Source organism: Microtus oregoni, unplaced genomic scaffold (assembly GCF_018167655.1).
Source record: "Microtus oregoni isolate MIOR12 unplaced genomic scaffold, Mior012 000015F_ref0000493, whole genome shotgun sequence".
NCBI classification, from domain to species: Eukaryota; Metazoa; Chordata; class Mammalia; order Rodentia; family Cricetidae; genus Microtus; species Microtus oregoni.
This window is the reverse complement of record NW_024543074.1, coordinates 26,302,232-26,320,259: the sequence shown is the minus strand read 5'-3', so window position 1 is coordinate 26,320,259 and position 18,028 is coordinate 26,302,232. Positions and strand designations below refer to the sequence as shown.

Below are 18,028 nucleotides of genomic sequence, written 5' to 3'. Positions count from 1 at the left end.
GGCTACTGTCTCACAGACAGTTCCACTGTTGTCAGAAATGTCAATATTTGGTGCATGGCTGTATTTGTGAATGTATCAGTTGTCACGGAGATATACTATTTTGTGTATGTGTGTGTGTAATAGACCAACCCCAAAGCCTCAAACATTCTAGGCAAGTGCCATACCACTATCTATCCCTCCCCAAACCCCTTTTATCATCTTTATTCATTTAATTAACGATGCCTTGCTTCTTCCTGCAGGTGGAAAAGAGAAAACAAACACAAGAAACCAGCAACTGTTCTGTATCCATTTGATTCCATTATGCCATATAATAATTGGACATGGATTGCCTTTAACAGAATTTGGTTTCTTTGAGCTCCAAAGATTCAAAGACATGAGGTTAGCTAGTCTTGTCAGCCAACTCCCTGGGGCTGTGGGTCCCTCCTTGAGAGCAAACATATCCTGACATGACAGCGATTTCGCATGCAACTTCTAGGAACACCTGGACCCTAAGTCCCCTGGGAGCCCCAGTGTAACCAAGTCAGCCAGGAAACAGCTTCCGGGAGACTGAGATGACCCGGATCTGAGTGCAGATCCCCAGCACTGCAGCAATGGCAGAGGACTCACACCTTGGGTCACGTGGTCTGGGAACTTGTGCAGGTTATTCAGTCCCTTGGACGTCAGTTTTGCCATTTAAGGATAGGATGACAAGGTCTCCTTGTAGTGCCTGTCACCTTGGGCTTATGTTAGTGTTTGCCATCACTGTTTTTTGCAGAGGAGGACAAACTCAGGAGTTATCCATGGCCACTCCTAACACTTGCCCCAAAGCTTCTCGGCTGAGCAGCCAGCACCCTGCACCACCCACCCACCCCCACCCAGTTCCTCACAGACCTTGTTTTCAGTCACCACAAACTGGAGCCCAAGCAGGGTGCGGGTGCAGGGGCTGCTTCTTCAGGATGCAGACTCAAGTTTAACACCACCGGGAGGACAGGACCAGACAGAGGCAGAGAGGAGGAGTGGTGTCACAGGTTGAGAAAGGGGTGGGGACCCAGATGGAATGAAACCAGTCAGAGAGGAAGGGGGAGGGAGGGAGGAAGGAGCCATTGTACAACCCAGAGGAGACCTGCCCGGTGACCCCCACCCTGGAGGTCACAGTAACAGTAGCTCAGGGACAGCACAGATTGGGGGACATGGCAGGGCATGCTGCAGAGTGGCCTTCTGGGAGTGTCCAGCTGCAGGGACCCGGGAACCACCCTAAGCCCTAAGCGGAGAATTGTGAAAGTCCCCTCCTCCCTGCCGCTGTGAGCCAGACTGAAGAAACACTTTCAGTTTTGTTTCCTTGTGTGCAGAAGAGGAAACTTCACAGGAATCCTCCCGGAGGAGCTGACTATGGAGGCTGACTCCCAGGTGTGCCAGAACTGGTAAGGAAACACTTTCTCCAGGGCAGGCCAGGGAGAGGGGCAAAGCAGAGAAAGCTGTTTCTGAAGGGAAGGGGATGAGGGGCACACCAGACAGAAAGCCAGAGGGACTGGGACCCCTGGGGTGAGGAGCCCAAAACTAGATCTCTGCATAGAGCGGTCAGTGGTACCTCAGTGTCACTACACGCCCTCAGCACGGTGTTTCAGGCTGGCAGGTCAGCCATGAAGTTAAGTAGCCAGGGACTTGTCCCTAACAGGGTATTCATACCTGTTGGAGCTTAGATCCCAGTGTGGGGGCCCTGGCAGCATCTGTGAGAGGGACCTTGAAAGGAACTTTGGGGTTATTCCCTCCATCCACCCGACAAAGGAGAACATGCAGGACAGAGCAGAGAGTAATAATAACCACACCTCCACGTACAGGGAGCCTGTCTCCCAGCAGAACCCTCCTGTTGCAGTAACTGGGTTAAGCCTCCTCAGGATCTCCAAGACTCTGGGAGAAGTGCTGAGTTTGTAGGCAGGCAGAACAGAGAGGGCCAGCCGAGCAAGGGAATGTCACCCTGTGCAGCCATGGGGACCGCTTGATCAGGCTGACAGCAGTGAGGTTTTCCAGTCCCTCTGTGGCCATGACCCAAGTGCTCAGGCCCTGGGGCATCTGCCTGGCCTTTTAGGGATGTAGTTCCAGTTTCCTTTCTCCTCAGCTGCTCAGGTAAGTGGGTGAAAGATTCAGCATTTCTGGTGATTAACTTATCAGAGAACTCCCTGCTCTGGCAGAGTCTCTGGGGTCTCAGCCCCTGTCTGGGTAGATTCAGGAGAGCCCAGGGACAGGAGACAGCTGAGGGGACTTTCGCTCATAAAGGGCTGGGAAACCTTTTGAGATTCTAAAAGTTGTCCACTGGTGTAGGAAGTGCTAGCACTGCAGGGCTGCCATGCCGACTGTTGTGTTGGTTATTTTGTTGCCATGAGATGGCTTTACTGAGAGATAACTGGAAACGGATAAGCTGTACCTTCCTCCCTCCCCAGCTCTGTGGAGGTGGGGGAAGCACTGGACACTGAGCCTAGGGTATTGCAGAGTAGCCAGTCACTCTACCGAGTTATAACTCCCCAGCTCTATTTTTACTTTACATTTTAAGGGTCTCACTAAGTTGTCCAGGCTGATCTTGAACTCACCCTATAGCTTAGGTAGGCCTGGAACTAGCCATCCTCCTGTCTCAGTCTCATGAACAGCTGGTAGTGCAAACCTGTGTCAACAGGCCCAACTGACTTGTCCATGTTTAAAGTAGACACTTTGACATACGTTACTTATCTGTGAAAGCATCCCACAACCTAGGAAATAAACCTATCAGCACTCTCGAAAGTTTTCCTGCTACCCTGTTGCCCTGGTAACACCTTCCTACCACTCTTTCCCCACCCACTCTCCTGGGCAGCGGGGTACTTCCGTAGACTGCCCTCATACTTATTTTATGACGGCGAATTTTTCTGCTTTTTCAGCAGCACAAGCAAGGCAGGAGGGCATCGCCGGTGTCACTGCTGCAGGCCTGGGAAGAGCGTGCCCTAGGTATGCAGCAAGGCCTCCTGCTTTCTGCTAAGACAATGAGCCTTTCTTTCTCCCCCACTTTATCCTGAAGCAAAAGAAATGTGGCCTCTGCCCACTGCACCCTCCACGGGGCCCACTGCCTGAGCTTCCTGGTCGTTTGCCCAGAATGTGAGGAACCCGTCCCACGGTCAAAGATGAAGGAGCATGTGGACACTGTGCACCAACAGGTGAGCAGGTGGCAATCAGGACAGAGTTTTGGGGGTCAGTAGCTGAAATCCAGTCCTCCCTGGCCCTGTGGGTAACTCATTTAGCACCACCAGTTTGGGGAAAGGTTTTTTGTTTTGGGGATTTTTTGTGTGTGTGTGTGTGTGTGTGTGTGTGTGTGTGTGTGTGCTACATTGAAGCTGTGCTGTTTTTCCCTTTCTACTTCTCTGCTGCGGGACTATGAGTCTGGCAAGGCAAGGGATCCGTTTTTTAAAAAGCTAAACATTCTTTAAAAACTTGTAAGGAGGCCGGGCGGTGGTGGCGCATGCCTTTAATCCCAGCACTCGGGAGGCAGAGGCAGGCGGATCTCTGTGAGTTCGAGGCCAGCCTGGTCTACAAGAGCTAGTTCCGGGACAGACAACCAAAGCTACAGAGAAACCCTGTCTTGAAAAACCAAAAAGAAAAAGAAAAAAGAAACTTGTAAGGAGGAGGCAGATGGCCCCACCCCAGTTTTCTTCCCTGCCTTTCTGAGTCAGTCTCTCTTGCGCTTTATCTTCCTGAGGATCAAGCTCAGGCATTTAGATTCAAGCTGATCCTACAAACACCTCTGAGCTCTAGACTAGGTGCTGGAGGAACACTGAGGTCGCCATTCTGGATCTGGTCTCCCTCCTCTAGGATCTCATGGACTCAAATGGGAAACATGGTTAGCCTGTGTAAGGAGAGGCCAGGGGCTTGGACTGGAACCCACATCTCTGTGTTCATGTGTTTGTATCCTAGGTAGAGTTACTGCTTTGATAAAACTCCATGATCAAAGCAACTTGGAGAGGAAAAGGTTTATTTGGCTTAAGGAAATCGGGACAGGAACTCAAGCGTGGCAGGAGCCTGGAGGAGCTGAAGCAAAGACCATGGAGGGGTGCCACTTACGGTCTTGCTTCCCATGACTTGCTCAGCCTGCTTTCTTCTAGAACTCTGGACCACCAGCTCAAGGATGGCACTACCCACAATGGCAGGGACACTCCCCCCATCAATCACTAAAAACATGTCCAACAGCCAGATCTTTTGGAAGCATTTTCTCAGTTGAGACCGCCTCCTTTCAGATAACTCTATCGCGCATCAAGTTGACATAAAACCAGCCAGCACAGTTTGGGTGGCCCGTCTTATGTCACCAGCACGTGCAAGCCCTCCCCTGCTGAAGTTGATTTTTTTCCTCTATGTGCAAGCAGGCTAACCAGAGAGAAAGAGGCAGAGAGGGGAGGAGAGACCAGTCATAAAGATTCCCCTAGCCCTGATTACTGCCTCTCCCACCTGAGCAGCCAGAACTGTGGAGATCATTCCACCCCAGAGATTCAAATTCCTCCAACCCCACATACATGCTTGATGTGGAGATCTCCACAATCCATGCGTGTGTGGCTTAACTTTTGTCCACTTGACACGGGTTCTGGTCTCATGGGAAGACAGAACCTCAGTTGAAGAATTCCATCATATTGATCTGTGGGGGTGTCGACGGGCATTTTCCTTATGATTGATATGAGAAATCCCAGCCCACTGTGGGCAGTACCACTCCTTGGCAAGAGGTTCTGGGTTGTAAAGAGAGCAAATCAGAGCAAGCCAGTAAGGAGCACTCCTCCATGGTCTCTGCTTCGATTCCTGCCTCCAGGTTCTTTCTTTGAGTTCCTGCCCCAGCTTCCCTGGATGATAGGTTGTGATGTGGAAGCGTAAGATGAAATGACCCCTTTTCTCTCCAAGTTGCTTTCTCAGAGCAACAGAAAGCAAACTAGAGACTTCACGATCCCCAAGGACAACCTCTGCCTCTGACCCTTGCCAGCACTTTCTCTGATTGACTTCAGTTTCCTAGGGAGTTGGGCCCATGTCCTCCATCTTTCCACAGGCCAAGAAAATCCAGCAGCACCCTGGCCAGTGCAAGTTCTGTGACCTGGCAGTGCACTTCAACAAGCTGGATGTCCACGAGTTCCATTGCGGCAGCCGGACGGAGCGCTGTCCACACTGCAACCAGCCCATCGTTCTCCGAGTGCTGGCCCAGCACAAAGCTGTGTGTCTGCGTGCAAAGGCCAAGCCTGAGGAAGGTGAGTATCAGGGAGAAGCTGGAGAGGGAAGGGATAGTTTCCAGGGCCAGAAGCTCTCCTGGGCAGGATGCAATGACAGGGACCCTTAACAGCACAGGAGAGAAGAGAATCCATTCTGTATGTTTCCATTAAACTGGAGTAGCCTTCTTGTGTGTCTGCACACAATGACTTATCCCGGGAAAACTAGAGGCAAGGGGTGGGGTGTAAGAGCCACAGAGAAGAAGAGAAAGCCATGGGGAATTCTAAATATGAAGGGCTTTCTTTAAATGCCAAAGACAATCTTAGCCTGGTAAGGGCTACCCAAATCATCCTATAGATGAAAAATACACAAAGAGATCGGGAGGAAAAAATAAGACTGGACTTTTCCACGTCCAGCACCAAGTCTGGCTCCTCCTTTTCCACCAGAGTGTAGTGCCTATTTTTACCATTATGTGTTTTTTTAAAAAAAAATGGTAAGAAGCAGCTTAAGGGAGAAAGGGTTTACTGAGGCTTACAGTTTGAGAAATAACAGTCTTGTTAAGACATGGCGGCAGGAGCGGTGGGCACCGCACCTGTCACTCTGAACCCACAGTGGGAAACAGAAGGGAACAAAGACTTGGAGATGGGCTAAGAAACCTCAAGGCCTGCACCCAGCACCCCACTTCTTCCAGTGAGACTCTACCCATAAAGGTGCCACAACTTGCCAAAACAGCATTAGTAGCTAAGAACCAAACGTTCCAGTTCATGAGCTAACCAAGGGCTCTTCATCAGTGTCATTGTGATAAAAATGGCTGTCCAGCCAGTCCTCTCCCGTGTGGGTGCTGGGGGGTAAGGAACTCAAGACCAGGCTAGTCTAGGCATGGCTAACACTCATGAACACAGGCCATGGGAGCATCCAGGGGAGAGGTGGGCCCGCCGTGGTCAAGAACAGTTATTTGTGGTGTTTCTGTGTTCACTCAGGGAAGGGAAATGTATCTCCTGGAAGAACCCAGTGTGATTCCTGCAAACAGATGATTCCAGAAAATAAGTATGTCTCCCATATGGTGAGTAGCAGTTGTCCAGCAGCCAGTGCATGCTCCAGAAAGCAAAGTGTGCAACGCAGTTCCGGGTTTGCGCGGCTCAGTTATCAAAGGGTCTAACGTCTGTGGTTTCACTTAGTTTTGTTTCGCTATGTCCCAAGGTTCTCTTTAGGCAAGTTTAGCAGGCATAGTTGGTTTTTATTTGTGCCTAGCTTGTCAAGCAGCAGCCCTGACAATTCCTGATGGCCTTGGTCACCTCTGGCAGTCACCAACCTTCAGGGCCTAGACTCTGCAATGAGTCCTCTATGGGCCCTGAACTTTTAGACTTTCTGCCCATGTGTTATTTAGCCGTGAACTCCCCTATGTGACTAAAGGGGCCTTCCCATCTTTCCATAGTTTCTGACAGCATACTGAGTATAAAAAGGGGACTCCGAAGATGTCCGATGGTGCAGCTGATTGGCTGGTTGCTTTTACGGAAGAGTACTGCCTGACTTAGCCCTCCATAGCCTTAAATGCCTTTTAGTGCGTTGTTGAGCCAAGCGACCTCTTGTCTTATAGAGCCACCCCACAGCTTCTCTCCCAGGCACTCGTCTCCTCCCTCCTACCCCGCCCCCCGGAACAGAGAGGAAATTCTCTTTCTTAAGAAAAATAGAATACCCCAGCACTCGGGAGGCAGAGGCAGGCAGAGCTCTGAGTTCCAGAGCCTTAAAATCCAAGATCAGAGTGTAGGTATTTGGCGTCCAGGGAGGGCCTTGCTGCTGCCTTGAATGCAGAGGCAGAAGAGCAAGCTAGCAGTTAGCTAGGCTGTTTGAAGCCTCTTTTACAGTTCCATTCGTGTGGGAGGGGGCTTTATGACCTTCACCTCCTGAAAGTGCAGCCCCCTATGACCATATGTGTAACATTTGGATTTTAATTTATTTTTTAGGGACCAGGGAAGACAAGGTTTCTCAACATAGCTCTGGCTGTCCAGAAACTCAGTATGTAGACTAGGCTAGCTTTGACTTCACAGAAATCTGCCTGCCTCTATCTCCCGAGTGCTGGGAATAACAGCATGTGCCATCATGACGAATTTCTATATACGTGTGTGTGTGTGTGTGTGCCTGCTTGTCTGTATGTGTACAATATATACCATATGCGTGCAGTGTGTGTGGAGGCCAGAAGGTATCGTATCCCTAAAACTGAAGTTAGAGATGATTGTGAGTTGCCTGATATGAGTACTGAGAACCAACCATCCTGCGTTCTCTACGAAAGCAGCCAGTCCCCTTTATGTCTGAGCCATTTCTCCTGTCCCCCAAGCCTGGATTCTAGAGGGACACGTTCAGACCTCCATCTTTGCAACCTGAGTCTTCTTTCTTTTAACAAAGTCAGCTATAACATTGAATGTCTGCCTTGTATTATTCAGCATGAAATCTTTTTACATTTACTGACGTGTGTGTGTGCCTGCGTGCATGCATGCATGTGTGCATGTGTGCATGCATGTGTGTATTTGCTGAGTGAAGGTCTTGTGGAGAGAGGTTCCTTTGCTCTGCTACGTGAGCTCCAGGAATCAGACTCAGGTCTTCCAGCTCGACGGCAAACACTCTTACTCACAGGGCCACGTTACTGCCCCTTCTCCAGCATTTCTAAGTGTTTATAGGGAGAACCTTTCAGGTTATCTCAGCAGTATTGCCCAACTAGTTATTACAGGTGAGGTCACTTTTTATAGCTCACACATCACTCACATTTGCAGAAACAATGCCCCGCCTCAAAGACTGTGACATATCTTCAGGATGGAAAGCCAAAAATCCTTCCTCCGTCCCTTACGAGTCAGGTGACTGGAAATCAAACATCCTCAGCGAAGAAAGATGTTCGCCCAAAGACAAAAACTAGAAACAGTGCAAGAAAGCAAAAAACAAAGGACCAAAATGGCACCGTGGATCTGCCTTTGAAGTCTGCAGTGCAGCAGAGGGCTGCTCTTCCTACGGGCGATGAAGCAGCAGCCTATGACATCCTACGGAGGTGCCGTCAGTGTGGCATCTTACTGCCCTTGCCCATCCTAAATCTGCACCAGGTACCTTGCTCTCCCCTCAACCCTGTGGCCTCCTCACCTCATCTTACCCAGCCTGGGGGGAGGGTGATGGGGGATGTGGAGGGGTGGAGGGTGGAGGGATGATGTATCAGTGTGGTGGCCGGACAGCTCCTCCCATGCTTCCTCCTGCTTCTGCGTGCCCAGCCACATTCTCTCCAGCCCTTGCTACCTGGTTTGTGTCACTTCCCAGTCACTGGGTCACCTTTGAGGGTACAACTAGATCTCTCCTCTCTATGTCAGCAACTGTACCAGTCCCAGCCACAGGGCAACACCCCAAGGCCTGGAGTGAATGAGCCAAACTGAGGGCTGTCAGTGAGCTCTTTCCAGGTGGAGAAAAGCAGCTTAGGCCCGAGAGCAGAAGAGTCTGGCTCCAGATGTGAAGGCAGCTGGTGGCTTGCCTCCAGCACACCCAGGTTTATAGCCGGCTCCCTCATCCTGAGTTCCCCACCCCAGACCATCATCTTTTTAAAGAAAGCTTTGTTCTTTCAATTTTATTGTTATTAGGAGGAGGGCCACACTAGTAAGCATGCAGAGGTCAGAGGACAACTCTGTGGGGTCAGTTCTTATCTCCTGCACCTCTAAGAGTTCCAGTTGTGGCTAGGTTTAGCAAGCGTTTCCACCCACTGAGCCACCTTCTGGGCCCCCAAGACTATTTCTTGTAATAATGCGAGTTGCCATTAGAAGTAGGTCAACCATTGCGTATGTTACAATTGTTACAATATGTAACAAGTGTTGCAGTGCTCGGCCATGGCTGACCTTCCTTATAGGCAGTACAGGCTGCTTTACCCTTATTCTACAGATGAGGAAACTGGGGGGATGCAGAACCACTTGGGGGACTTTACAATGTAAGGCTCCAAAGTGCACGCTCTTAAGTTCTTGGCTAGAGACTCGGTTGTTTGCCACTTTAAAAAGCACAAATATTAAACCCTAGCACATAGGAGGCAGAGGCAGGTGGATTTCTGTGAGTTCCATGCCATCCTGCTCTGCATAGAGAATTCTTAGATAGCCAGGACTACATAAAGAGAACCTGTCTTTTAGAAAGCCTGAATTTTGTTATAATAGACATTATTTGGTAATGTCAACCAAAAGCTAGTTTTCAAACTACCTCAGTGTCATCGTTTGCTGCGACAAAACACTATGACCAAAATCAGTTTGGAGAGGGAAGGGGTTATTTCACCTTACTGCTTGTAGTCCATCATCCAGGGAGGTCGGGGCAGGAGCTTGAAGGCCGGAATGGATGCAGAGGCCATGAAGGAATGCTGCTTGCTGGCTTGCTCCCTTCAAAGCTTGCTCAGCCTCCTTTCTTAAAGCGCCCATGACCACCAACCCAGGGGTGGCACTACCCAAAATGAACTGGGAACCTCCCATCACAATTATTAATCAAGAAAAGAGCCCACAGATTTGTTACAGGCCAATGTGATGGTGGCATTTTATCAATCAAGGTCTCACTTTTCAGATGACCCTAGGCTCTGTCAAGTTAAGAAAAAACTAACCAGCAGTCAGTCAGGGTTAGTGGTGAATTCCTGTAATCGTAGCACTGAGGGAAGCTGAGACCATTATCGCTGAGGCGGTAGCTTGATGGTTAAAGAGCTCGCTGGGCAAACATGAGGATGTGAGTTCAAATCTGCAGAATCTATGCAAAGGCCAGGCACAGTGACTCATGCCTGAAGCCTCTGTGCCAGGGGAACAGAGACAGGTGGGTCCCAGGCACTCACTGGCCAGACAGTCTAGCTGAAATTGTGACTTTGAGGTTCAGTGAAAGACCCTGGCCCAAAACAAAGCAGAGACACAATTAAGAAGATATCAAAGACCCTCACACACATATCTGCACATACATGCAAACGCCACACACAGTTTTTTAATAAAGGAAGGCTGAGACAGAGGGACCCTGAGTCTGAGGATAGCCCAGACTACATGGTGAGTTCAAGGTCAACTAAGTTATATAGTGAGATCCTATGTTGATGATGATAGATAGATAGATAGATAGATAGATGATAGACAGACAGACAGACAGATAGATAATAGAATGGGGGAGAGCGGACTAGGTATACAGTTTAGTGATAAAACGTTTGTTCACCATGCTTAAGGCCTTGGATTTATTCCTCAGCATCACACATACACACACAAGCTAAATCTCCCCACCTGCTCCATGTCCCCAGTCACATCGCTGAGGAAGCAATTTCAGCAGCCTGCAGGTGTCCTTTCAAAGCCTTATCTTCTCTACCGCGTGCCACAGGGTTGAATTGTCTGTCGACCGTGTGTTATCTTAGTATATTTATTACTCTGCCATTTGCTTTTATTACTTTATAAGATGAGCAGTCCTTCAGAAAGGGGTTTTTTTCTAATTTATTTATGCATGTGTAAATTTTATAAAAAATGAACTAATTTCATCTGTAGTGGGGTATTTCCTTCCATACTTTCTCCATCCTTGCCAGACACAGCAAGTAGAAATACGTTATGCCCAATCAAATTTGAATTTCAAAGGAATAAAATTTTAATTTAAGCATGTTCTGAGAAATTGTAAGAAATCAACCATTATGGTCCATTTTTAGTATGAAAAATGCATTTCAGAATGAAAATGCATTTAGAGCTCACCACGGAGTTGCGAGGAAGCAGGAGGCCCCGTGCCTTCTCTGGCCAGCAACTGACACCCATGTTCCTGGGGGCTCCTTCTTTATGTGTTTAAGTTACCTGCTACCTGACTGAGCCCCCATAGGAGACAGAAGCAGATCTCAATCACCACCCCTGGGGTTGGGGAGCTACACTGAAAAATCTAACTGAAGAATCAACCTGTGGGAAAGGTGGGCAGGAATTTTGCACACCTGGGAACTATAAAAACCACTGCTCTGCACCAAAGAGACCGCTAGCCGTTTTCACCTTTTCTCTCAAGACTTTGCAGAGCCCTAAAACTGCTTCTGTTTCAGTACTTTCCTGTCCTGTCCCCGCCCCCCATAAGATGATTGTTATGGAGGGAGCATCATTGTCTCTCACACAGCAACCGAAAGTTAATGAGTATGTTACTCAAAAGCCCTGTGATATACCCATATGCAAACATGAGTATTTGGGAGTGTTGCTATACACTTTCTTCTATACCTCAGTACTAGGACTTAGTGCTAACCAAGAAAACAATGTGGCTCACTGATTTCAGTGGTTACACAGAAACCCTACATGTACCTCTTCCTGTTCGTCCATGATGCCTGCTCCTTCATTAACCACTACCCCAAGTCTTTTCGATGCAGTCTCATCCCAATCTCAGTCATGCAAGCGTTGGAACAAGGGACAGGAACACCCAGAGACCAGCAGCATTTGAGGGACTAAGATGTAGCTGGTAGCGTGCAGGTTTGGGTAGCCCCAGCGGGTGAGGAGAAACAACAGAAAAGCCAGTCCATACTCAGCAACTTGTCTCCCACTTGAAACTTTTTAACATCTATTTTCATTTCTTTAGGAGAAGTGCCTGAGGTTAGCTCATCAAAAGAAAAACAATTGAGGAGGAGCAGCTAGCTCTGGAAGAAAGAGACCCTATGACTCAGAAGATTTCCAGTTTCCCCTGGCTTCCCTGCTTCCTTGCGTGATGGTCGCAACTTTGTTTTCTTTACCAATCTCTGTAATTGATTTTTTTTCCTTTAATTCTTGACAGTTTCATATGTTTACAAAGGTCTTGTAAGCATACTTATCCCATTGCCTTTCCTCATCCCCACCCCACTCCTGTGAACCCTCTTCTTCCCAGCAGCTCCCTTCCTACTGTGTGCGTGCGTGTTTGCATGCGTGCATGCACATGCTAGCACACACATGCATATGCAGGTCTTACGCAGGTCACCACAGCTGACGTGTGCCCATGTTTGCAACAGCCATGGAAATGCTAGATGCAGAAGAACACATTTTATAGCGTTCTACCCAGTCCCTAATCCCCAGGCTCTCATAAGCTTTCTGCCCCATCTTCCACAATGTCCCCTGGGCCTTGGAGGGGTGACGGTGTCTCATTCTAGTTCAGGGCAGGGTATGCAATGTCACTCTCAGCACTTTGGGTGGCCTTTATTTAGGAAAAGAGACAGGCTTTAGTGATTGGGCTTCAGAAAATTTCTGGGGCATGATCACTCATATTTGGCTCCAAAATAAACTATTTCTTCATCTCCTTTGAAGTGAGCGGTGTGTCTTTCACTTTGGGGGGGGGGCGACAAAGTGAAGGGGGTGGTAGGGTGGGGAGGGAGGTGTGCAGATGAAGCCTTTAGCAGTAAAATAAGGGATAAGTGACAGCTTCACTGGGGACAGACAGAATAGTCAACTTGCAGCCCTGAGCTTCAGCAAAAAGGTTACTCACCAAGCAAGGTGGGTGGGGTTAGGTGTGCGCCACCTTGGGGAAGATGGGAAACGGAACTAAGCTGAGGCTTTGTTAGGTTCAAGTCAGATCTGCTTGCTGACTCAATTTGAAGCCCACCTTTTCGGGGTGAGGGGTTACCTCATCTGAGGATAGGAGAGTGGAAGCCCACGGCTAAGGTGGGGGTAGGAGGAATCCTCATCTGAGGACAGGAATGGAAGCCCAAAGCTTCCGGAGGGAGGGAAATTGGGGAGAACGACCCTGAGCAACAAGTTGGGACAGACCTCTTCGCTGATGCTAGAAGAGATAAGAGCAGGGCACCTGGCGAGCCCCACAAGATGCGCCTACCTCCAGTTTCCTGCTTTCGCCTAGCGCTTTCCAGATGGGTCTGAGTTGCGCCCTCACCGCCCTCTTCCCTCGCCAGCAGTGGCTCTGGCAACTCCGAGTTTGGGACCCAGACTTTGGGAGCAGAGATTGGCAGGCTCTAACAGAGCCAGTGGGTGGCGGCGCGTCACAAAGGCGGCCGTGGGTTTGGCCGCAGCGAGCGCAGGGTGCCGCCCGGGTTGCTCTCGGAGTCGGCGTGGGAGCAGCAGCGCGGGCGGAGGGGCAGGCGCGCTCGGCGTCCCTGCAGCCCGAGCGGGGCGCAGCGAGCCGGTAACGGGCGGCGCGAGGCACCCACGCACCTGGCGGGCAGCTGTGGTCCCACGCAGCCGCGAGGCCCGCTTGGGAGGGGCGCCGGGTGATGGGACAGCCTTAAGTTTACCTCGCTGGTTGGCAGCTATGTCATATTATGGTGGACCAAGCCCAGGTTTGGGAATTCTAGCGTAGGTTCGAATCCCACACCCCTACACTTAGAATACCCTCTTCACTAGGAACCTTTATTAACCTCCCAAAGCCCTCTGATTCTCTATGTGCAAAATGCGCGTGTTCCCTGTCTTCATTGAGAAAATGCAGAAGTACCTTGACCCCAATTTACAGAGCTTCCGGCACTTTCTACCTCCTAGGTGTATTCTCTGCATCAGTTCATTTAAATTTCCCAAAACTGGGAGAAAGGAATGACTATTAATGACTATTAACAGACTAGACACTGAGGCACAAAGAAATTTACTAAGATCACAGTAGCAATTGATAGGCCACTAGGTCCCATTATCTCCTGCCAGTGGGAGTATCATTTATTATTTGGGGAATCCTTGCAAAGAAAAAAAAAGTCTAACTCAGGAACAGAAAACGGCTCAGTGAGTAAAACACTGGCGTACAGGTGCGGGGACATGAGTTCAAATCCATTCCCAAGACCCATATAAACCTGTAGTTCTAATCCAGGCTATCTAAAAATTGTAAACAGAAGAAAGCCCACAAAAGACCCTGTTTTAAACACAGTGGAAGGTGAAAACTCTGTATCAGAGGCTGTCCTCTGGCCTCCACACATACACCACAGCACGTGTACACACACACACACCTGTAGCTCTGTAGCCCACCAACAGTCTTCTAGCCTGTAACTTTACCTGGGTGTGATTTATCAACTCCCCCTCCACATTCAGCATTCACACATGTTGATCGCCTTGGCGGGTTACTTAGTCTAGGGGTTTGTAACCCGCCTGGCAGTTCAGTTATTCCAGGGTCCCGGAGAGGCACTATCTGGAAGATATGAGCTGAGAGAGAGGAAGAAGGCCATGATAGGTTTGTCAGAGCTTCCGTTTATTAGAGATGGGGTACAACTTTTATAGGGTAAGGAGTTGGGGGTGGGCACAGGGGCCTGGGCTCTTGCCGCGTGGTTCACGTTGGTCACACGGTTCTCGTTGGTCACATAGGCCAGGAAGTCACAACTAGGAGATGACACACCTAGTTCTCTAGATAGTTTGGAATATGGGGTGGGTTCCGCTAACAGAAAGCTCTCCATTAACAGCCAATTTGGGTGTGGGGTAGGCTCTGTCAATAGAATGATTCCTAACACAATTAGGGGTGTGGGGTTCTCTGCAGACTCCCCAGGGTGATGGTTCCTGTAATGATTTTAGGAGGAAATTGGCTCCTGACAGATCCCCCTTTCTTTTATAAAGACAGGCAGCTATTAAGCTGAGGGCACCAGGTCAGAGTCCAACCATGGTGTCAGATCCAAAGGAGAAGGGACTGGGACAAGGAGAGACCCTCCTCTTGAATGGTGAAGCAATTTACCTCTCCTGGGAACAGAGGGGTGCCTTATGATTCTTAGGTCGAGTGGGGACCAGGTCTTTATCCCCCTTACCCGTCCTAGGATTCCCAGAATCCTGTCTTAGGTTGGGGGATGTCCTGCCACAAGTCACCCATCCTTGGAGCTCCTCAAATAAAAGGTATCTAGCGAGATTTAAAGTAAGCAGATCACAGGGCACCCTGTCTTAGGCCATGTGGAGTGCACCCCTCGTGCCTGGTACCATGCCCATGTTGAGCCAGTTTCTACAACCTCTGTATGGTGTGCTGTTCAGGCGAGGGTCCACAATATCTCCTGTCATTGGGCCCCTGCGTCTATCATTAATGAAAAGGCTGTGAGGAGCTCCTCAAACAAAATATAATGATATAATTTGGGCAACAATAACTCCAACTTCTAGACAAGAAGAAAGGGTGTTTTCCAAACCCAGTATTCACCTTTTAGTCTGGCCTTTGGTACATCCTCCTTCCTAAATGCCTACTCCACATAAAATTATGTGTGCTGCCTGCCAACAATTAGGGCAGTGTAAAAGGGATCTAAATCTAAAATTTTTAACATATGCATTAAACACAAACACTTTACAGCGTGTGTCAAACCTTTTCCAACATCTATAAGCAGTTACAAATATCATTAGATCAATTGCAGTAAGAGAACAATGATATACATTGTTGTCATCAAATACCACCAGTTCCAGTCTCTGAGCAACAGTGACAGGAACCCCCAATCTTCCCCCTTCTTAAGTGAAGAGGCATTAATATTTTAATTAAAATGAGTTTTGTGTTCCAAAGATTAAAACAGTCTGATGTTTAGTCTGCACCTTAACTCCAAAGCAAACCATAATTCAAACTGCAGAAGCAGTTTAGCATTTGTGCTTCAGGGCAGGTGGGATTCCTGAGTGAGGTGAGCTGGAGTCAGCTATCCAAAGCACATCCTGGCACTTATCTCAGGCGGGTCTCCCTGGACTCTCTAGGGGCAGAATTGACACCCTGCAGAGTGGTGTAGCAGGTTCTGTTATCAGGCACTCCTCTCCTTGGGGGCAGGAAAGGCTGGACCAAGGACCTCTCCCCAGTCGCCTCTGGAACTCCTCTGTGGGACGTCTGCAGCCTGACATCAGATCCAGCTTTTATTTTCTTTCTGTGAAAAAAGCATAAACATATCCTCGACCCCAAATATATATAGGTCGGGTTTTTTCATAATGCATTGTAAGGGCTTTTCCACCTTGCCCTAGTAAAAGTTAGCTTGGTGTTATCACGCCAGATCCATTTGCATCAGGATCTGTTGGCAACTTTTTATGAGTTGCTTTCAAGGAGCCTTGTTACGTTCCACATTTTTTTTTATTAGCCATATATGCAGTTCTTCCATTGGAAGAGCCATTTGTAAAATTTAGCATAAAATCCTTTAAGGGATTTTTTGCTATAACATTAGCAAAATACAGTTGTGTGAATTGTAGCAATGATCCGGGGAAAGATTATTGTTTTTGCCTTTGAATTGAGCAAAGACAATTGTCCAAAAATCAATTTTAAAATTATCAATGAATCTATTGTTTAGTATAAGAAGTATTGATCATAGTCACCATTTTGTCAAACCATTTTTCAGCTTTTATCCTGCCCTTTTGTATCAGACAGGCTACTGTTTTAAATTAAGAGTTTAGGCAGCTTTCTTTATTTTCTTTCAATTGGAAACTGTTTTTTTGTAAGAATTTTACCTAGCGGCTCAAGGTCTCCCATAAGAATATTATAACTAGGGCTTTAACATTGTATATCTAATTAAAAGTTTGTAAGCTATCCTCTTAAGTTTTAAGTCTGCCTTGCAGATAGGAAAATGGAAAAAGGAAGCATTTTAACTAATGATTTAGGCCTCATTAGACACCAACATGTAGAAGAATGAAAATAGATCTACATCCATCTCCATGTACAAAACTTAAGTTTAAATGAGCCAAAGGCCTTAGCATATAAAAATTATGTTGAATCTCACAGAGAAAAAATTTTTGAAGCACACTTTGCCACATCTCAAACACAGCCTCAGTGACATAAACATTTGGAGAAACCATAAGTTATATCTCCTGAATTGAGAAGCTTTTGTATAACAAGGCTAGAGTGGGAAAAGATCTTTACTTATCATAAATCCATTCCAAAAATATGAAGAACTCAGGAAATTAGTTATTAAAAATTAATCCAATAAAAATATTTGTTACAGACCTAAACTGAAAACGCTCAGCAGATGAGCTTAAAAATGATTGAGAGACATTTAAAAAATGTTGAAACATAACATCCTTTAACCGTCAGAGAAATGCAAACCAAAACTCTGAGATTTTACCTTATCCTTGTAGAAATGACCAAGATTAAAAATTATTGTTAACAATTTATGCTTAAGAAAATGTGGTTAAAGAAAAAACTTCATTGCTGGAAGTGTAAACCGACAGTCACCTTTGGATCATATATAGTATTGAAAAACCTGAACAAACCAGACTCTCCCAGCAGGAAGAGAAGAACCAAAAATCCAGGACTAGCCTGTTCAGCGACCCTGCACCAGGAACTAGCTGAAGACAAAACCAGACTGCAATCCTGATAACAATCCCGAGAAACAGTGAGTCTCCCCAGTGAGATTATCATTGTACTGTTTTAGGAACTAGCCTAAGAGAAAGTCAGACCATATCTTGAGAATAATCTTGAGAAACAGGGAGTTTCCCCCTGTAGGTACTACTGTTTGAGGAACTAGCTGATTACGACCTTGGGAGTGGTCCCGAGGCGGGGAGCTGTCCTCCTGCAACCACCACTGGATTTTGGAATTTTATGACCCTCCTGGACCACTGGGCTGTGGTCCCTTTTCTCAAAAATTTTTTCTCCCGGTCACTCAGGGCCGAACTCCTACGCGCCAACCAAGGCCACGTGCATGACCTCAGCAAGGAGGGACGGTCTCCTGCGAGCCATGCAGGGGTGGGGGGGGGTGCCATCCCTAGACCTGAGTGAGAGTCTCCCCAGCACTGAGGGACCCTCATTTTGTCTATTTTTTAAAATTAGGCAAATATCTACCTCAAAACTTAGTAATTCCCCTTTGGGCCTAAATACAAAGTTGTTTAACCATAAGACCATGTGCTCAGCCTTGCTTACAGCAGAATTACCCTTCCATAGCCAGAATCTGAAAATCCAAATGTATCTCCTTTACACCTAGGATAAATGAGACATTATCCTTTTAAATATCCATGAATAACACAAAATATCTTGGAGTAACTCCAAGCAAGCAGGACAG

At 47.7% G+C, this 18,028-nt stretch overlaps 1 protein-coding gene across 2 annotated transcripts; it reads left to right on the top strand.

Moving 5' to 3' along the window:
- The first annotated feature begins 994 nt into the window (after nt 1–994).
- On the top strand, nt 995–12,418 carry Xaf1 (XIAP associated factor 1). 2 transcript variants are annotated; one of them, XM_041665182.1, is made up of 7 exons: nt 995–1,007; nt 1,329–1,400; nt 3,023–3,158; nt 5,024–5,219; nt 6,159–6,241; nt 7,947–8,267; nt 11,731–12,418. In XM_041665182.1, exons 2-7 carry the CDS (start codon nt 1,369–1,371, stop codon nt 11,770–11,772), a joined length of 810 nt encoding a protein of 269 aa, XP_041521116.1. In that variant the 5' UTR covers nt 995–1,007; nt 1,329–1,368; the 3' UTR covers nt 11,773–12,418. The 2 variants fall into 2 exon arrangements, with proteins under 2 accessions (XP_041521116.1, XP_041521117.1); XM_041665183.1 differs by lacking the exon at nt 995–1,007 and having other exon boundaries at nt 1,327–1,400; nt 2,886–3,158.
- The last annotated feature ends 5,610 nt before the right edge of the window (nt 12,419–18,028 follow it).